The sequence below is a fragment of the Mastomys coucha genome, unplaced genomic scaffold, assembly GCF_008632895.1.
Source record: "Mastomys coucha isolate ucsf_1 unplaced genomic scaffold, UCSF_Mcou_1 pScaffold16, whole genome shotgun sequence".
In the NCBI taxonomy this organism is placed as follows: Eukaryota; Metazoa; Chordata; class Mammalia; order Rodentia; family Muridae; genus Mastomys; species Mastomys coucha.
Window position 1 is genome coordinate 71,210,477 of NW_022196898.1, and position 16,433 is coordinate 71,226,909.

At 39.9% G+C, this 16,433-nt stretch overlaps 1 protein-coding gene across 4 annotated transcripts in view; it reads right to left on the reverse strand.

Moving 5' to 3' along the window:
• Positions 1-10,193: 10,193 nt before the first annotated feature.
• Ndst3 (N-deacetylase and N-sulfotransferase 3) overlaps positions 10,194-16,433 on the reverse strand; it is a 163,460-nt gene continuing 157,220 nt past the window's right edge. For 2 of the 4 annotated variants that reach the window (XR_004119821.1, XM_031375363.1), the window contains exons 13-14: positions 15,621-15,723; positions 10,644-13,421 (exon numbers count right to left, since the gene is read on the reverse strand). Coding sequence is in view for 3 of the 4 variants with exons in the window: in XM_031375363.1 (XP_031231223.1) it covers positions 13,302-13,421; positions 15,621-15,723 (223 nt within the window). In the remaining variant the exon portion in view is untranslated. Of the gene's footprint in view, positions 10,445-10,643; positions 13,422-15,620; positions 15,724-16,433 lie in introns of those variants that run through there. The other 2 variants (XM_031375364.1, XM_031375362.1) reach the window with 2 other exon arrangements.

Consider the following 16,433-nt stretch of genomic DNA (forward strand, 5'->3'; position numbering starts at 1 on the left):
GAGGCCCTTGGCCTTGTGAAGGTTCTATGCCCCAGTGTAGGGGAATGCCAGGGCCAGTAAGCAGGAGGTGGTGGGATTGTGAGTGGGGGGGGGAGGGGATTGTTTTAGTTTTTGTTTCATTTATTTATTTCTTTTCTTTTTCTTTTTGGAGGGGAACCTGGGAAAGGAGATATTGTAAATAAAAAAACATCTAATTAAAAAATAAAGAAGTGATGGCGCAAACTTCTGAATGTACTCTTCTATTAGTTGATATTCCTCCAGGGAAATACAATGGAATGCCATCAACTTCCAGTTAGGATAAAGGAGACTTGAAAATTTGAAGGGGAAGAACAGAATAAAATTAGAAGATAATGTCAATAGTTTTAGAAATGTAGCAGGAATATTTGAGAGTTTATCTGAATTCTTGGAACAAATTTAAATTCATGTCTAGCTTGATTATGTTCAAGTTGAAGCTGGAGAATGGAGCTATGAAGAAAGTGAGCAAGAAGACGGATTTGTGCAAGGGAAGCACCATATGGATTTCTTTCAGAATTTAAGGCAGTCAGGAAGGGATGGAAAGAGATGGGAGCATCAGCCAAACTGGAGGTGACAGTGCGTTAGAACAATGTGGGACCTAGAGTTCTTGGGTAAACATTTGGTATCAGGAAGCAATGACCATCTTCACTAAGACATCAACAACATGAACTGCAGCTGTTATGGTCTCTCCATAGTAACTCGAATTGCCCAGGTGGTCTGAGAAGAAATCAGCTTCACCGCTTTAAGAATGAACTTGCTTCTATAATTTTGCAAAAATATCTGTGCTATGTACGTGTGCTATTAAACATTTAACATTTCAGAAGCTTGTTTTCGTCTCTAACATTTCCACATGACTTGTGAGACTTTTAATTTTTTCTTTTTTGCTCAATTCATGTATGCAAAAATATTATTGAGGTAACATTTAATATAGCATGTTAAATGGAAGATCTTGTTTTTTGAAATGTTTGCCTTTTGACATTTGTAAACTACTTAATGATTTCATAAGACCATTTAGGAATTTAGTTATCACTTGTTAAAATTCTGCTGCTTTTCTTTGCTCATCACAATATACATTATAGATGTTTCCTGAGACATTTTCTGTTAGCCCATCCCCAAAATACATTGAGTCGCTGTCCTTAAGAATCATAGCTATGCAGAACACTGAGATGAACTGATAGTTACGTGTCAGTTTTAGACAGCCACTAGGTGGTGCTGTTATCCTATTATTTAGTCGTGGGTCCGCTCCCCCCACCCCGAAAATTTGAATGAAATACATTGATTTATTATCATGATGAATTTATTGATGTAATTTATTGTGAGTAATGACATGAAAGTGCCAGCATTCCTAATGGCTCTGCCAACCTGCCCCATGAACTTTGTTTTATGTAATAATGAGTGAGTTCAGAAAAGGATGAGTTTTGGAAATCTTGATTTTATTATAAAGCAACAACTTCATAGCATAGCCGAAAACTAAAACTAAAACACAACAGGCCTTTCTTTTGTAGGATTTTTATCTTATTTTTAATTATGCATATGTGTGTGTTTGCATGTGGGTTTGTGTATATGAGTGTGGAGGCCTGAATGGGGTTTCAGATTCCCTGAAGATAGATAGGGTTACAGGTAGCTGTGAACTGCCTAAAAAGGTTGTTGGGAACCAAATTCAGGTCCACTGTAAGAGCAGCAAGCACTCCTAAGCATTGTGTTTACGGCTTACGGGCTGTGGTCCAGCTAGTCCAACAACGGCTGTCTACCAATGGAAGGTCCAAGCATCCAGTAGTTTTTTGGTATATGAGTCTGGGTGTGTCAGCTGGTCTGCAGTATATGCCAGAATCCTGAAGTAGGCTCTAATGCTGGTGAAAGAATGGGTTTACTAGGGAGAGTGACAGCAAACAGAGAGAGAGAGAGAGAGCAAGCTTCCTTTATGTCTTTCATATAAACTGTCAGCAGAAGGTGTGGCCCTAGATTAAATGTGGATCTTCCCACCTCAAAAAATCTGGATTAAAGCTATATCTTCCTGCCTCAAAGATTTGGACTAGAAATGTGTCTTCCTACTTCAAACAATTTAATTAAGAAAAAAAATCCTTAACTTTTAAATTAATTCCAGATGTAGTCAGGTTGATAACCAAGAATAGCCATCACACATATTAAGTTGACAAGTAGCAGTTTTAACTCATCTGTATAGCTAAATGGACAACCACTGAAGTGATGTTTCTTCCTGGCCCACCAGAGGGCGAAGAGGCACCCTATTCGTCTTACTGTACCAGTGCTGTTTGCACATTGCCTGCTCAATTCAATGCTTCTTGTACAAATGGGAAAGCCAGGATGAGAAATGATAAAAATCTGCATGTGGCATGAGTAAAAGAAAGTAGGACCTTATGTTGCAGCACAACTGGCAGTGCCCGACTTTGGCCAAATCTTGGCTGTATCTCCTCCCAAACTTTCCTCACCCACTAGGGGAATGCCTCTTGCAACCCCCGATTTTATAATGAAAGTAATTTCACAGAAATGGCCAACCTTGGCCCTGATTCCCAATACCCAATATTTAAAATTAGAACAGATGATCACTCTGTTGAAATAGAAAATTAGATTTCATTTCCTTTCTTTTTGGTCAGAAACCAAGGATTATAGTGATTTTTACTGATTAATTCTGTTTCATTTCTTGAATTGAATCTATCTATCATCTATCTATCTATCTATCTATCTATCTATCTATCTATCTATCTATCTACCTATCTATGTATCTATCTTATAAGATGTGGTCTCTGTATCCCAGGATATCTAGAACTTGCCAAGTAACTGAGGCTGACTTGAACGTTGGAACTGCTGTTCTTTTTCCTCTATCTCTCAAGTACTGGAAGAACAGATAGTGACAGCCATGTGTCCTCCTGCTGTCTATGCCTTACTGGGCATCAAACCAAAGGCTTCCAACACCCTAGGCAAGCACTGAACCATCTGAGCTACATCTCCAGGCCCTAGAGAATCTTAATATTCCTCTTTACTAGTGTAAGAGAAAGACTTTGGATGGTCTTCGATTATATGAGTTTTGGTAGGTTCTTGTCTCAGAAAATTTACAGAAAACCAAGTAGAATCAGAACTAGTGTTGGAGACAATGCATGGATTTTTGTATTTCTCTAGTTTAAAACTCTCTTCTACCTGTATGCGAGTTTATCTAAACAAGTAGTAAAGAATAGAAATCAGAAAGTTCCTGAAATTCAGATAAAACTTGATAAAAATTGAGTAAGAAGTTTTAAAAAAATATATAATTCTTTTTAGGTATGAAACAAAAGAGAGCTCTATAAGAAAGCAGATTGAAGAAGGAAAGGACCTGCCTGTGACTCGTGACACTTCCTTACTGTGTGTCAGGGATGCAAGCGTAGAGTGCAGCTAATTCTTGCTGAGGACTCTTGTGCTCACAAACCCATTCGATTCTTATAAGATTCATATGAGGATGGAGAGATGGCTCTGCAGTTAAGAGAGTGCTTGCTGCTCAATCATGAGGACCAGAGTTCAAATTCCAATACTCACATAACAACCAAGCATCCTGCAAATGTCCGCAACTGTCTCTGAGGGAATGCAATGCCCTCAGCAGGGTTTTCTGAGCACACGAGTGTGCATACTCACACACACACACACATAAACATGCACACACGTAATATGAATCTTTAAAAAATAGTGTGAGATTGGCAAAATTATTGTCATCATTCTATAGGGAGCTAGGTTGAGGCCTTGAGGTTAGGAGTGGGACTCAAATGTGGGTGGCTTGGCTCACAGCCCACACTCCTCATGGATGCTGGGTGTAAAGGCAGAAAGATATTGACTGTGATGAAGTAGAGCTTACATGCTTAACTTTGTTACTTTGAGCCTTGGAAAGTTATCTTTTCTTTTCAAGCCCCCCCTTTTCATTTACAGAGGGAAACAGGCAGACTTTTGTGATTTTAAGAAATGTATGGTAAAGATCGTTGCTGGAGAGGCAGACACACTTGTTATGTCTTATACTTTATTTTGATGACTTTGTTATGAATTATTTTATTTAAAGGGTGTGGAATTTAATATGACAACTGGATAAGAGCTTCCAGTCTGATTCCTTATCACCACATTGACCACTTTTGTTAAATTAAGCAGTCCACAAATAGGGGCATCTGTCAGACGATCCTTAAGCATTCTCAAAGTAGCTTGACATTCTATACATGAAATTAAGAGCTCAAGATCTGACTCAACTAAAGTCTCACATTAAGGCTTTGCTATACGTCTCTGAGCATCCCTTTATGCTACGGTCATTGCCATTCCCAGGGACCCTCACCATTCTTGGGCCCTGGAATCTGAACACTGGCAAGAGCCATTTTCCAGTCACCGCTGGGCACTGCAGATCTTGTGTAATTGGAAGCCTCGGTAAATGATTTGTTGTTTGAAGACTTGCAATTTAGAACAGGGCACCATGATAGTCAACACTGATTGCCAACTTCACAGGATCTCCATTGACTCTAGAGACAAACCCACGGATAGACTTATGAGGGAGATTCTAGGCTGGTTTGACTGAGGAGGGAGGTCTGTCCTTTGATGTAGGTGTCACTATTCCATGGGCCCAGATCTCAGACTCAACAGAAACGGGAAAGTGAGTGAGCTCCAGCTCTCATTTCTCTGCTTCCTGCCTGTAAGTACCATATGACCAGCTTCCTCACATTCTGTCTGCCTTGCTCTCCCCGGCACAAGAGACTGTACCACGAGCCCAAATAAATCCTTGATTCCTTAAGTTCATTCTGTCAGATATTTTGTTAGAGCAAGGAGAAACGTAACTAATAGAACATCTTCTCCCCAAGTTCAACATGGTGACTAAGGGATTGAATGTTGTTTCCTAGGCAAAGCTTGTAAGCCAGACTGGAAATCATTGTTATCTATAGACTGTGGCAGGGTTTCCTGATTTAACTGAAACATTTTCGAGTGTGCAGCCAATATGTCTTCAAAGACCACAGGGGAGTCTTTGAATCCATGAAGGAACATACCCTGCAGTGTTGAAGAGTGCTTTCAGACTTAGGGCCTGCCCATTTGAAGGCAAAACGTAACAGTGACTGACCATCAGGGGGAATGCAAAAGCCTCTTGTGCTAAGGACAGTGAGCCATTTTCATTGTGCTGTTAACTCAAAGGAGTGAAGGGATTTGGCACTGTATGGGAGATTGTCCTGAGCAATTTTAGTAATAGCTCGTAGGTATTGAACAAAATGATATTCCTTAGAAACAGACCTTAAGAAAACCTGGCAGAATAGGCACATTTTAAAGGAGACAGGCATGGCTGAATCAAATTGCTTTTTAGAAGTGTGTGGAACATGGTTTGGATTTGCACAAGTGCCTCCAAAAGCCCTGCTTTGCTTAGGGGCAAGTTGGTGTACCTTGTTTTAAATGACGTTCGAGAGCATAGTGTTTTAGCTCTTCCTGGAGTGCCCTGGCTCGTGCATGTGAATTGACAGTTTGGTGGTTTCAGGGTTCCCAGCTGCAGATAAAGGGTCTGTCTGTTCAGGTGGTGCTTTTACCTGCATAGTAAAATAGTGCATAGCAAATCTCTCCCTGGCAATGGAACATTCATTACCAACATAAGCTGAGTCAGGTGGATATTGCCCAGTGGCTGTTGGAAGCCAGCCCTTGAGGCGTTCCTGATCTCCTGTAACAGGTGCATAAAATCCTTTCATCATCATCATTAAAACTGACTTTGTAGCTCCGGTGTCAACCTGAAAGCTTAAGGGTGTGTTCCCCACTCTTGGCTGCATCCAGGAATCCTATGGGAAAAATAATGATTGGAGATGAAAGATTATGGAGTCCCTGGACATCCTTGGTCCTCTGCAGAGTTGTCATTAACTGGGGCCATCTGGTGCAGTTGCTGTTTGTCAAGCCACTTATTTTTTTTTTTTAAATAGTGGCTTATTTATTAACTCTATGTATAGGTGTCACATCCTGCATGCCTTGGTCCTAGAAATCTGACTGAGCTAATGAGGGAATAAAGACTAGACAGACACACAAACCCACATGCTGAGCTCACTCTGATGGAACAGCACCAACTATGCACTGACACAGAACCAACCTTCTTATGTACAACATGAGGAGAGGTGAGGAGAGGTTAGCTAGTCTTGCTAGGTCTTTGTAGGGGAGCAGCCTCAGGTTCCAGTCATCAGGGCACCAGAAGCTGCAGTTGCTAGTTTTTTCCCACACATTGGACAATCAGTTATGAACACTTGTATTTGGGCTAGAAGAAGGCTTGGCATATCCCTGATCTTCACCTAAAGAAGACTTTGCAAATCCCTATAGGTCTTTGGCATTCATTGGTCCTTGTCAATAATGCACATTCACTTAGGGCTTTGAGGGATCCCCATGAGTATGTGTAAGTGTAGATCTGTGTGTATACATGTGAGTGCTGGTTCCTATGGATGTCAGAGGTGTTGAAATTCCAGGCTCTAACTTCAGTAGTGAGCTACTCAATGGGGGTGATGGGACCTGAATGTGGGTCCTTTGCAAGAACAGCAAGTGCTCTTAACTGCTGAGCTGCGTCTCCAGCCCTACCAAATGGGCTGTTTTGATTTGAGAGTTGGGGACAAATATTTCCTACAGCCTGTTCTCACTACAGTCAAGAGCCTCTGCCCTTTGCAGATAGGGTCTGCATTTCATATTTCTAACCTTGGGTATTTTGGACAAAGATGGTGGGTTGCTCAGCCTTTTAAGGCCTATCAATTGAGAAAGATTCATACCCACAGACTCAGTTCTCTGTAGTTCTCAATGTCTGGCACACATTGCCACTCAGAACTCGGCTGCAGAAGCAGAAGGAAGGCAGTGATCAGTGGTGATCACACTTGACCAGGACTGCTTATTATATCTTGTCTTCATATTACTTGCATTCCAATTCTTTCTCTGTTCAAACCTAACCCTCAGTCAGCAAAGATGAATTTGGATATCACGGATACACACCTTTGTCTGACCCACTTGCCAGTGTGCCCACACTGAAGAAATCTCTACAACTTACCATTCCTACAGTCCCTTTAATTGATATATTGGGATGGGTAGTCGAGTTGAGATTATGGGCACCACAGGAGTCCAGCTTTTGCTTTAAAATCTCTAGTAACATTTGAAACTAAGAAGAAAGTAAAATATTGGTCAGAATGTCATTACCAAAAAGAAAATGAGAATGAGTCTCCTGTGGCCCAACTGGGTAAGCCATGCATAACTTCGTTTAAGAGCAAAGTCAGCTTGTTCTTTTAGTTGTTGATTGAACAGAAGAGTTTTGGGAATTTGGCTCCCAACTCTGTGCTTCCAGACCTGAGGGTCTCTGTCCCCAGCTGGCTTTGATTGGTAATAAAGAATTGCTGTACAATCAATGGCTGGGTGAGGAGACAGAGACAGGACCTTTAGATTGCATGGGCAAGGAAGGGACCAGAGGAGAGAGAGGAGAGATGGAGAATCGCCGTAACAGGGAAGCAGAAAGATGAAACTTAAAGGACTGCTGGCATGTAAGAATCTGGGAAAGTGGCCCTGATTGGATCTGGGGTAGCAGAGATGAAATATAGATTTTAAAAGATGTTAATTCAAGAATTCTGGAGGGTAGTGTTTGCTAGCTCTGGGGAGATTTAGAAGTGCCCAGCCGTTGAGCTAGTCAAGGCAAATCAAAATTAGCTGGTGTGTGTGTGTGTGTGTGTCTTTCATTCACGAATATAGTTGAGTATATGTACATACATGGGTATATGTGTATGGTGGCCAGGGGTAAATATTGGGTGTTTTCCTTAGTAGCTCTCTATGTTATTTTTTGAGACAAAATCTCCTATTGAAGTTGGAGTACAGTTTTGCTTCACTGGCTGGCCAGTGAGCTCCATGGATCCTCCTGTCTCTGCCTTCTCCAGCACTAGGGTTACAAAGAACATTGCTGTCCCTCATTTTTATGTGGGTGCTGGAGGCTGAACTCTGGTCCTCATGCTTGCATGGTGGATGCTCCACTGACTGAATCATTTTCTTACCCTTCCTTCTATAGCCCTTTATATAAAATGATAAAAGTAAATGCATATATATATATATAATAAAACTATTCTATAAAACTCTATGTATCTATCTATTTTATATTATCATTACAAGTGACAAAACAAAGCAAAGAGCCACCTACAACCCTCAGCTCACAGCAGGTTAGAGATGGTTTACCCTGAAGCCACATGTGAGTGAGCATAGCCTGGGAATGCAGACCGAGGTTACGCCAAAAGTCCATGCTCTACAATGGAACAAAGAAAGTCAGAAATCAAGGCAGTTTTCAAACACACTGGTGGAAACATTGGGTAGGTGCTGTAGGCACCAAATGTTACCCAATGACACTCTTAACCTTTTGCTTGGTTTGGTTTTGCTTGGTTGAAGCTAGAATTTTATAAAACATTCTGAAAGTTTTTTTTTTTTCTTTTTTTTTAACCAGTTAGGTCACAGGATGTTAGGTCAGATGCAGTAGTGGACAAGGAGTGCCTATTAAGGGACTAAACATAGCCAATTGTAATTAGGTTCTAGATCAGCAATACTTCAACTTCTCCACAACCAGTGAGGTTTTAATCATTCATCAGCTTTGCAGAGAGTCAGTGGAAGCTGCAGTTTCTTTCTGAGAACTCCCCTTACCCCCTGTGCTATTTCTCTGGAGAATCCTAATAGTAAACAAGATATTTGACTGGAATTTTGCATGTGAATGCCTCTTCTTATTTATTGATATTGTTCATGATTCCCCCTTCTCTGAGAAGTAAGTGGTTGACATGTAGCTATTTCCAATTTCAGTGACTAGCAAGTCTGTGCATTTGTTATTCCTGGCAATAGGCATGGGAATGATAGAAGCTCAAAGATTTGGGTAGTTGCAGGATTCATGGACGAAAGTGTTGGGAAAAGTTAAACATATCTTTACTATATGTAGGAATAAATGCATGAATGAGACTCTACCATTTATAAGGAATACTGAATATATAGAGAATTCCCATGTACAAAAATTGGTAAGAATACATGGAAGGAACCAACGGTTGTACTGGCAAGAGTTGTTTCTTCTTCTTAGATACACTGGGCTACACTTTATGAGATACTCTGTAGATTTTTCCTAGAGATAGAATTAATGTTATATTGTATATATTTTATATATTTCTTTTCAGAGAAAAGAATTGATATATACCATATATGTAATAAATATAATATAGTTCATACTATAACTATATATTATATTAGTTTCTTTCTTATGCTGTGATAAAATTGAAGACCAAAAGAAACTAAATAGAAGGAAGAGTTTATTTGGGCTTACAGTACCAGAGGGGGAGTCCAGTACAGTAGGGGAGGCCTGGCAATAGACAGCCAGAAGAGGAAGATCTCTCTCTCCCTGAAAGCCCCCCCCCCATACATAATAGTTAATTTGGTTTAGCCAACTTCATATAAAATTGACCACACTTTCCTTTGCCCTTACTGCCAAAGGACAAGTTCATGGACTGGCTGCATAGGTTTGAACCAGCCCTGGTCTAAAGTAAGTGAAAACACTGACCACTGAAGCCAACACGGAAAGTTTCTTGAGAATTGTCAACCACAGAGTATGTATTTCTCCTACAAAGATTCCTAACTGTTTGAGTTAGCCACATGATGACTTGGCAGTGCAATGAAGAAACCTGTGAGTTTCTGTTGATTAACTCCTAAGAGTTAAAAACTCAAAGATTGTTAAAAGTGCTAAAATCAGAACCAGCTACATGTCAACAACTTATTTGGAAAGATCTCTTAGAGAAGGAAGAATTATAAATAATGTCAAAAAATGAAAAATATCTTCCTTTGCCATATTCTAATTATGTTTTCATTACTATATCCATTAGGGTTCTCCAGAGGAATAACACACACACACACACACACACACACACACACACACACGTACACACACATGTGCAAATACAAAGATAGGGGAAACTATGGTGTGCTACCATTGAGAGACAATACTTAGGTACTGAGTGTAATCTGAAATTAAAAAAAATTTGGTATCACTGGTTCAGTGTTCCCTTATTAATGAGTCATTGCTCAAGTAAGGGCTTCTAGGCTGCAGGGTTGCTCTTCCTGAAACTCACTAGTATTGCTATTTTAAACCACGAATACTGATGGGTTGGCTCATTGCCCATCACTGACTGATCCTGGGATGGACATAACCTAGGATGACACTTTTGGAAAGAAGAACATGCTGTATTCCAGGTAATAATAACTCAGGGGTGGGAAGGAAGGGTTGTGACGTGAGAAAATCTAATGTCTTGGAGAGAAAGTTTGTGGAAAAGGAGGATACAGGTCTAACTTCTGTCTTCATTTTATGTTCTTTTGCAGAGATTATTTTCTAGTTTCTTTTTTTTTTTCTTTGTGAACCAAACCAGTTCATACCTCTTGAAATTCCACCTGCGAATGTCCTGGAAGCTGCAGCTTTGTCCTGTTAGAAGACAAATAAAACCATAGCAGGCAAACCCGGAACAGAACAGAAATTCCTCATTGCCTACTAAGCTTTGCACTTAACTCTCCATTTTAAATCATAATGGTGTGCCTTTGAACTCTTGAACATGCCCCATTCCAACCCCTACCTCAGCAAAACAAATACCCTCTCATTACCTAAAATCACCAGGCCCAACATCTCTATTTTCTTACCAGTTTATTGTTATACATATGAGGTATCATGCCACTTTTAGAATTATATAGAGGGTTTTTTTTTCTTTTAAAAAACCCAGAGAAAAAAAATGTTCCCAGTAATTTTCATTCAATGTGAATGACAAGAATATTATAGCTATAAACATTGAAATAACCATTTCATTTCTTCCTGAGGAAGCCCCATATTATAAGTCATGAAAAAGGGAATTCTATACAAAGCTAGTTTGGAATCATGTTCTCTCCCGCTCTTTTCTCCTGGACTTCTGTCGCTTTCAGGATAGCATAATAGCCAGCTGGAGCTCACAGTGTGAAGTGTGTGGGTGTCCTCCAGAATTTGAAGCTGCCTCTTTGACATGCCTAGTGGTCAAAAGCCTTTGAAAGGGTTGCTGTTCTACACGGCATCCATCTGACATGGACTTGGGAGTGAGCAGGTCGTCTCTCTCTCTCTCTTTTTTTTTTCTGATTCATTATTTTGTGCTATTTTTTGCCATTTATCTTACAGGCACTCTCTCCCTACATTAAAGGATGTCAGTAGCCAATTTATCTAGAGGTTCAAACGTGGAGACGTATGCCAGCTTATTTCCTCACTTGCTTCCTGAGCTGACATGCTGTCACCAGTGAGACTAACAGCTGGAGCTGCTGGGTCTCATGACCCCTTGAGCCAATTTTCTTAAATTAATGGATTTCGATGTGAGGGATGATCGTCCTGCTGGGCTTGGCAGGTGTCGCAGCCAAAGTGGCAGCAGTTAAGAGGGAAGACTCATTTCACTGTATTTTGATTTGGCCTCTCAGTCAGGGTTCTTAAAATTTGGTTGTTTAGCCAACTCTTTCTGGTGAGTGCTTCATTAAAAAAAAAAAAAATCACTGTATTCTTTGAGTTCATAAAAGATGGGAAAACTTTAAACAGAGAAATTGATAATTGTGGGAATAAGGATGTAAGGAATTAAGCAGTGAGCGGGAGTGCTTCATTCTTGTTTTTTAACTGTCAAATAGTTGCAAGAGTACCGTTTTATGCACTGGAATGACAGACAGAAATATTTAGGTCGTTGGTTTTCTGGCATATCATTTTTCTAAACATACCTTGTAGAATACTTTCTAGGAGTGTGTGCATCACAGTGAGGAACATTCTCCTTATATTTACATATGGGTCAATCACAATACAAGATTGAAGTCTATATTAACGCAGGAAAGTGTGATCTACTGTACTCTTGTTTTGAATCCTTGACTTATCATGTGTCTAACTGAAATTAGATATATTTCACTAGCTATGCTCATCTTTGTACTCCCTGTAATTCTTATCGTAGATAGTTTATACACTTGGTGACGCTCTGCTGTTGGGCAAAGATGTGGAGAATATGTGAGGTATCCTCAAACACAGGACTTTACCTGCTCATTCCACCTTGAAGCACAACCATCGTTTTATATATTGGGTGAAAAATTTGTATATGAGTCCATTGTCACACAAGCCTGTACATTACGCAGTTTTCTTTGGGATTGCTTGGAAAAATGCAGTTTTTAATAATTTAACTCTGGGTATTTTAAGTACCTCAAGGAACTGTCCTTAGTTTTCAGCTAGTAGAATTTGTTCAGTAGCTGCACTGCACGTTTTTGAGGACTTAAACTTTTTTAACCTTTATTTTATGCGCATTGGTATTTTGCTTGCATGTTTGCCTATGTGAGAGTGTCAGATCTTGGGAGTTACAGGCAGTTGTGAGCTGCCATGTGGGTGCTAGGATTTTAACATGGGTCCTCTAGAAGAACAGTCAGTGCCCCCAACTGTGGAGCCATTTCTCTAGCCCCTGCTCTGCACATTTAAAGGTCACCGTGACTCAGAGAGAACACTTCCTGCAGACTCCACACCCATTTTGGTAACACTGGAGGTGGTCAGAATAGACCGGCAGCTTACAGCAGAAAGCAAAGAGTCCTCATTGTATCTTGATGTATCTGTATGTTGTATCTTTAGATGTTCATCATATCTCTTTCTCAGAGGATTCAGTCAATACTCTTCTATTAACATTGACTATTTTGATGTAAGAATGTGTTTCTATTTACTGTCTGCCAAGTTTACAATACAGGGCTACATCAGCACAAGCTCACTGGGCTATGTACAAGGAGAACCACCTCCTTTGTTTCTCTGTTTGGAGACAAAGCCCACAGACTGCTCCCTGTCCCTGCTCTCACAGGACCATGGCCTATGCTGGCAGCATTTTTCACACTTTTGGAATTCTACATCGTGATGTTCATAGGATAACTTTACAGAATCAAGTAAGAAAACATTTTACAGTCAAACAGTGGTCCAGAAATCTACAGAAATACAACTGTAGCTGAGATACAAAACTATTTAAATATTTCTATGAAATGGAATAGTGTCAGCAATTCTGCTTTGTGTTTTGTTTTCAAATTTATGTTGGTGGCTGTTCCACAAGAATCAGATATGGGTTAAGAGGAAGGCCATAGGTCTGGAAGCTTCTTAAAGATATTTTTTTTTATGCCCGACCCTCCACAGTCATCCACATGCCCGCACATGGAAGAGCCTTGCTTGCTTTCTGTGATGCCGAGGTATGTGTTTGACAGCTTTCTAGTAGCATCTGGATGAGCTCTGCGCCAGTACATGAACAGACGGATTCCTGTTTCTCTTCTCCATGCTATCTCACTTTCTGCAGCTCCTGTCTCAGCCATGAGGGCAGAGGCTGCCCCAGCCGGTGTAGCAGCTTCGAGAGCTCCACGTTGTGGTCGCGGTAGTAACTGGATAGAAACGCTCTGCTCTGAGTGCGAAGGAGGGAGAAACACAGATTTTATTTTACTAAAATATATCCCATGCATGCTGACTCTGCTGAAGTAAGTTCCTTGTGCACCAGATATGGGCTGAGATTTGCTTGAAGCTCATGGACTGTGTTGGCCAAACCCTGGGATACTTTGCTTTTTTTTTTTTTGTTTGTTTGGAGTCTGAAGTAGGAGAGGTGAGCACTCCAGTCAGGCTCCACCCTTCTGTGGAGTCTTCAGTTTGGAGGCTTGCTACTCCAGTCAGGCTCCACCCTTCTGTGGAGCCTTCAGTTTGGAGACTCTTTACACAGTGCCAGACACTTTATTCCTTTAAGTAAACTTAGCATATGTTTACAGAGTAATCTTGTTGACACCTACAGCCATGTTTTTCCTGTTTATCTAGACCAGCACCAGTTTTAATACAGTATCTCAATTTTGTCTATGTTAGACCAGTGTGAAATAAATGCTAAAACATACCTAAGTGTCTTAGTGATATACTTAGTCTTAATAACTATATACAGAAGTAGCTTTGATGTAAAAATTAGCATATTTTATATTTTTGATTGATACGATGGAGAAATTACCTCTCAGCAGCGTTTAGTGTATCCTGACTGTTTTCATAGTGACCTCATGTTATGTTCTGATAGTCACTCAAACAGAATAGGTTTCTTACAATGCAGTTTCTTTATGAAAACAATAGGTCCCTCCTTTTTCTATGCCTTCTGTACAGACTTTAGTTGTGACCTCACTGATGTCCTGTCTATCATAGCATAGCATAATGAATAGTCCTCTAAACCTTGAAGGATAAAAACTTGTCAAATAAATGTAGATTACTGAGAAATTTTTGACCACCTTGGGACTGTCAGTTAACATTATGTATTAAATACTGTAAGAAAAAGTTCCCATATGTTTAAATTTCTGAGTTCTAAAAAAAAACTATAATAATCAAGTTAGATTCTTATAGTCAAAGTATATGCTAAGTATACTATGAGTAAATGTTTGTATATGCAAAATAAGCATAAAGGGGAAATATAGGGCACACAAACTGTGAGGATGACAGCTCACTTTGTCATTGTTCTGAGCAGAATAAACAAAATACTGGGCAACACCATGAACATGTCCACATCTCACGGACTATGTTATGTGCTGGTGTGCTTGACAATTGAGAGATATGTTAATTATCTTTTCCCATGAACATTCTAACAGTAAAAGCTTAGTATATTATAGTATTATAGTAGCTAACATTATAATCCATGTTCCACAGAATCATTTGACATTGAAAACAGAAAGTATTTTTTTTTTCAATTTCTGGTTGCTATATCGTGGCTTGCTGACATTTTTAGCAGTGCAGTCTCTGCACAGCAGGTATCAGTCATCTGTAGTTATCATTCTTCATGTTACCTGCTTTCCAGATTTAGTCACAATTTCCACTTTCTTTCATTCTTGTAAGACAGATATTAATTATGTAAATGGAAAAAAATCAAAACATCCAACCTAGATGTATCAAAACACAAAACCACTTTTAATTTTAATTACGATGCTATCTTTACTGCGTTTTCTTTATTTTAGTGTGTGTGTGTGTGTGTGTGTGTGTGTGCGTGTGTGTGCGCGCACACACATCCCCTGGCACAGGGGGATGTCAGAGGAGAGTTCAAAACCATTGGTTCTCCCTTTCTGCCATAAATGGCATAGGTGGCAGGAACCTTTAGCTATTTAGCCCTCTTTCCCACTCTTAATTTCCTTTGTGTATTTACTTATGAATATGTATTTATTTACTTATAGTAATTTATATTATTTTAATACCACTGTATTTCTTTGAAACACTGTATCTTGTGTCTTATTGTTTCCCATTTTTAAATGCCCGACAGCTTTCATACATTTCCATAATAAAATGTAGTAAGTCTCAACCCAGTGTCTGTCCCCGTTTCTCCTCCTCCCCGTCCCTCCTCCAGCTGGGTCAGGAGCTTGGTTGGCAGTGGTAGTACTTTCTTGTTAGGTAGTGGTGTAGCCACAGCTAAGGGCCTTGTGAAGGAGGGAGTTCTGGACCACAAAGTGCACAAGGAAGCAGGAGGGGACCAAGCGCCTGCCTTCTAGCTTGTATAAAGGCTGAATTTTGATAACACTCACTAAGAGGTTGTGGGTGATGTTATTATTATCGCTTATCATTGGCTGTGCTTTACATTTTCGGGTCCCACACTTACATCAGCGTCCATCGGAGGGTATTTTCTTCCTTTACTCTTCCCTAGGCATTTTGTTTTTCCTTCTTCCAGTAGCTGACACCAGAAGCCTTTATGAGAATCAAACCTAGAAATAGGGAAAATGGATCAAATTAAAAAAAAAAAGCATTATTCAAGCAGTTTATAAGCTACAACGACTAGCTATCAATCCATAACCAAGGAAATGGGGGATTTTTTTTTTCATACAACTTCTTACATTAAGTCTTCTGGCATACACTTCCTAATTTTCAGCCCATCTGTCATATTTGTGAGTTTGCCAGGTTCTTAATAGAACAATTTCCAGAAGATTTCCTATTAATAGAAATTTCTTTCTTAGCAGCAGTCTTCCCCCCACTCCCAAAGTCAAACAAGCCTTTTGTACTTTGGAGTTAAAACTTGAATTTTCTAGCTAAAATCCACTGAAGTTCTGTTTAGTGATCTTTTTAATTTCCGTTTGAGGTTAGCACTAAAGCAAAAATACCTATACATAGATTCATTTTCCGTAATTACAAAACCAATGATAACAATATGCTAAATTTACATCTCCACATATAGCACTTCTCCTCTCATTTGGGCCTTAGGAAGCAATAGCATAGTGTTTAGTTTTGTGAATATGCACTAAATATAAGATAGATAGATAACGGGGCTGGGTGTGGTGTATATGCATTTAGTCCCACTACTCAGGAGGCAAAGCCAGGATGATCTATATGAGTTCAAGGCCAGTCTTGTCTACAAGGAGAATTCAAGAACAGGCAGAGCACGCGCGCGCACACACACACACACACACACACACACACA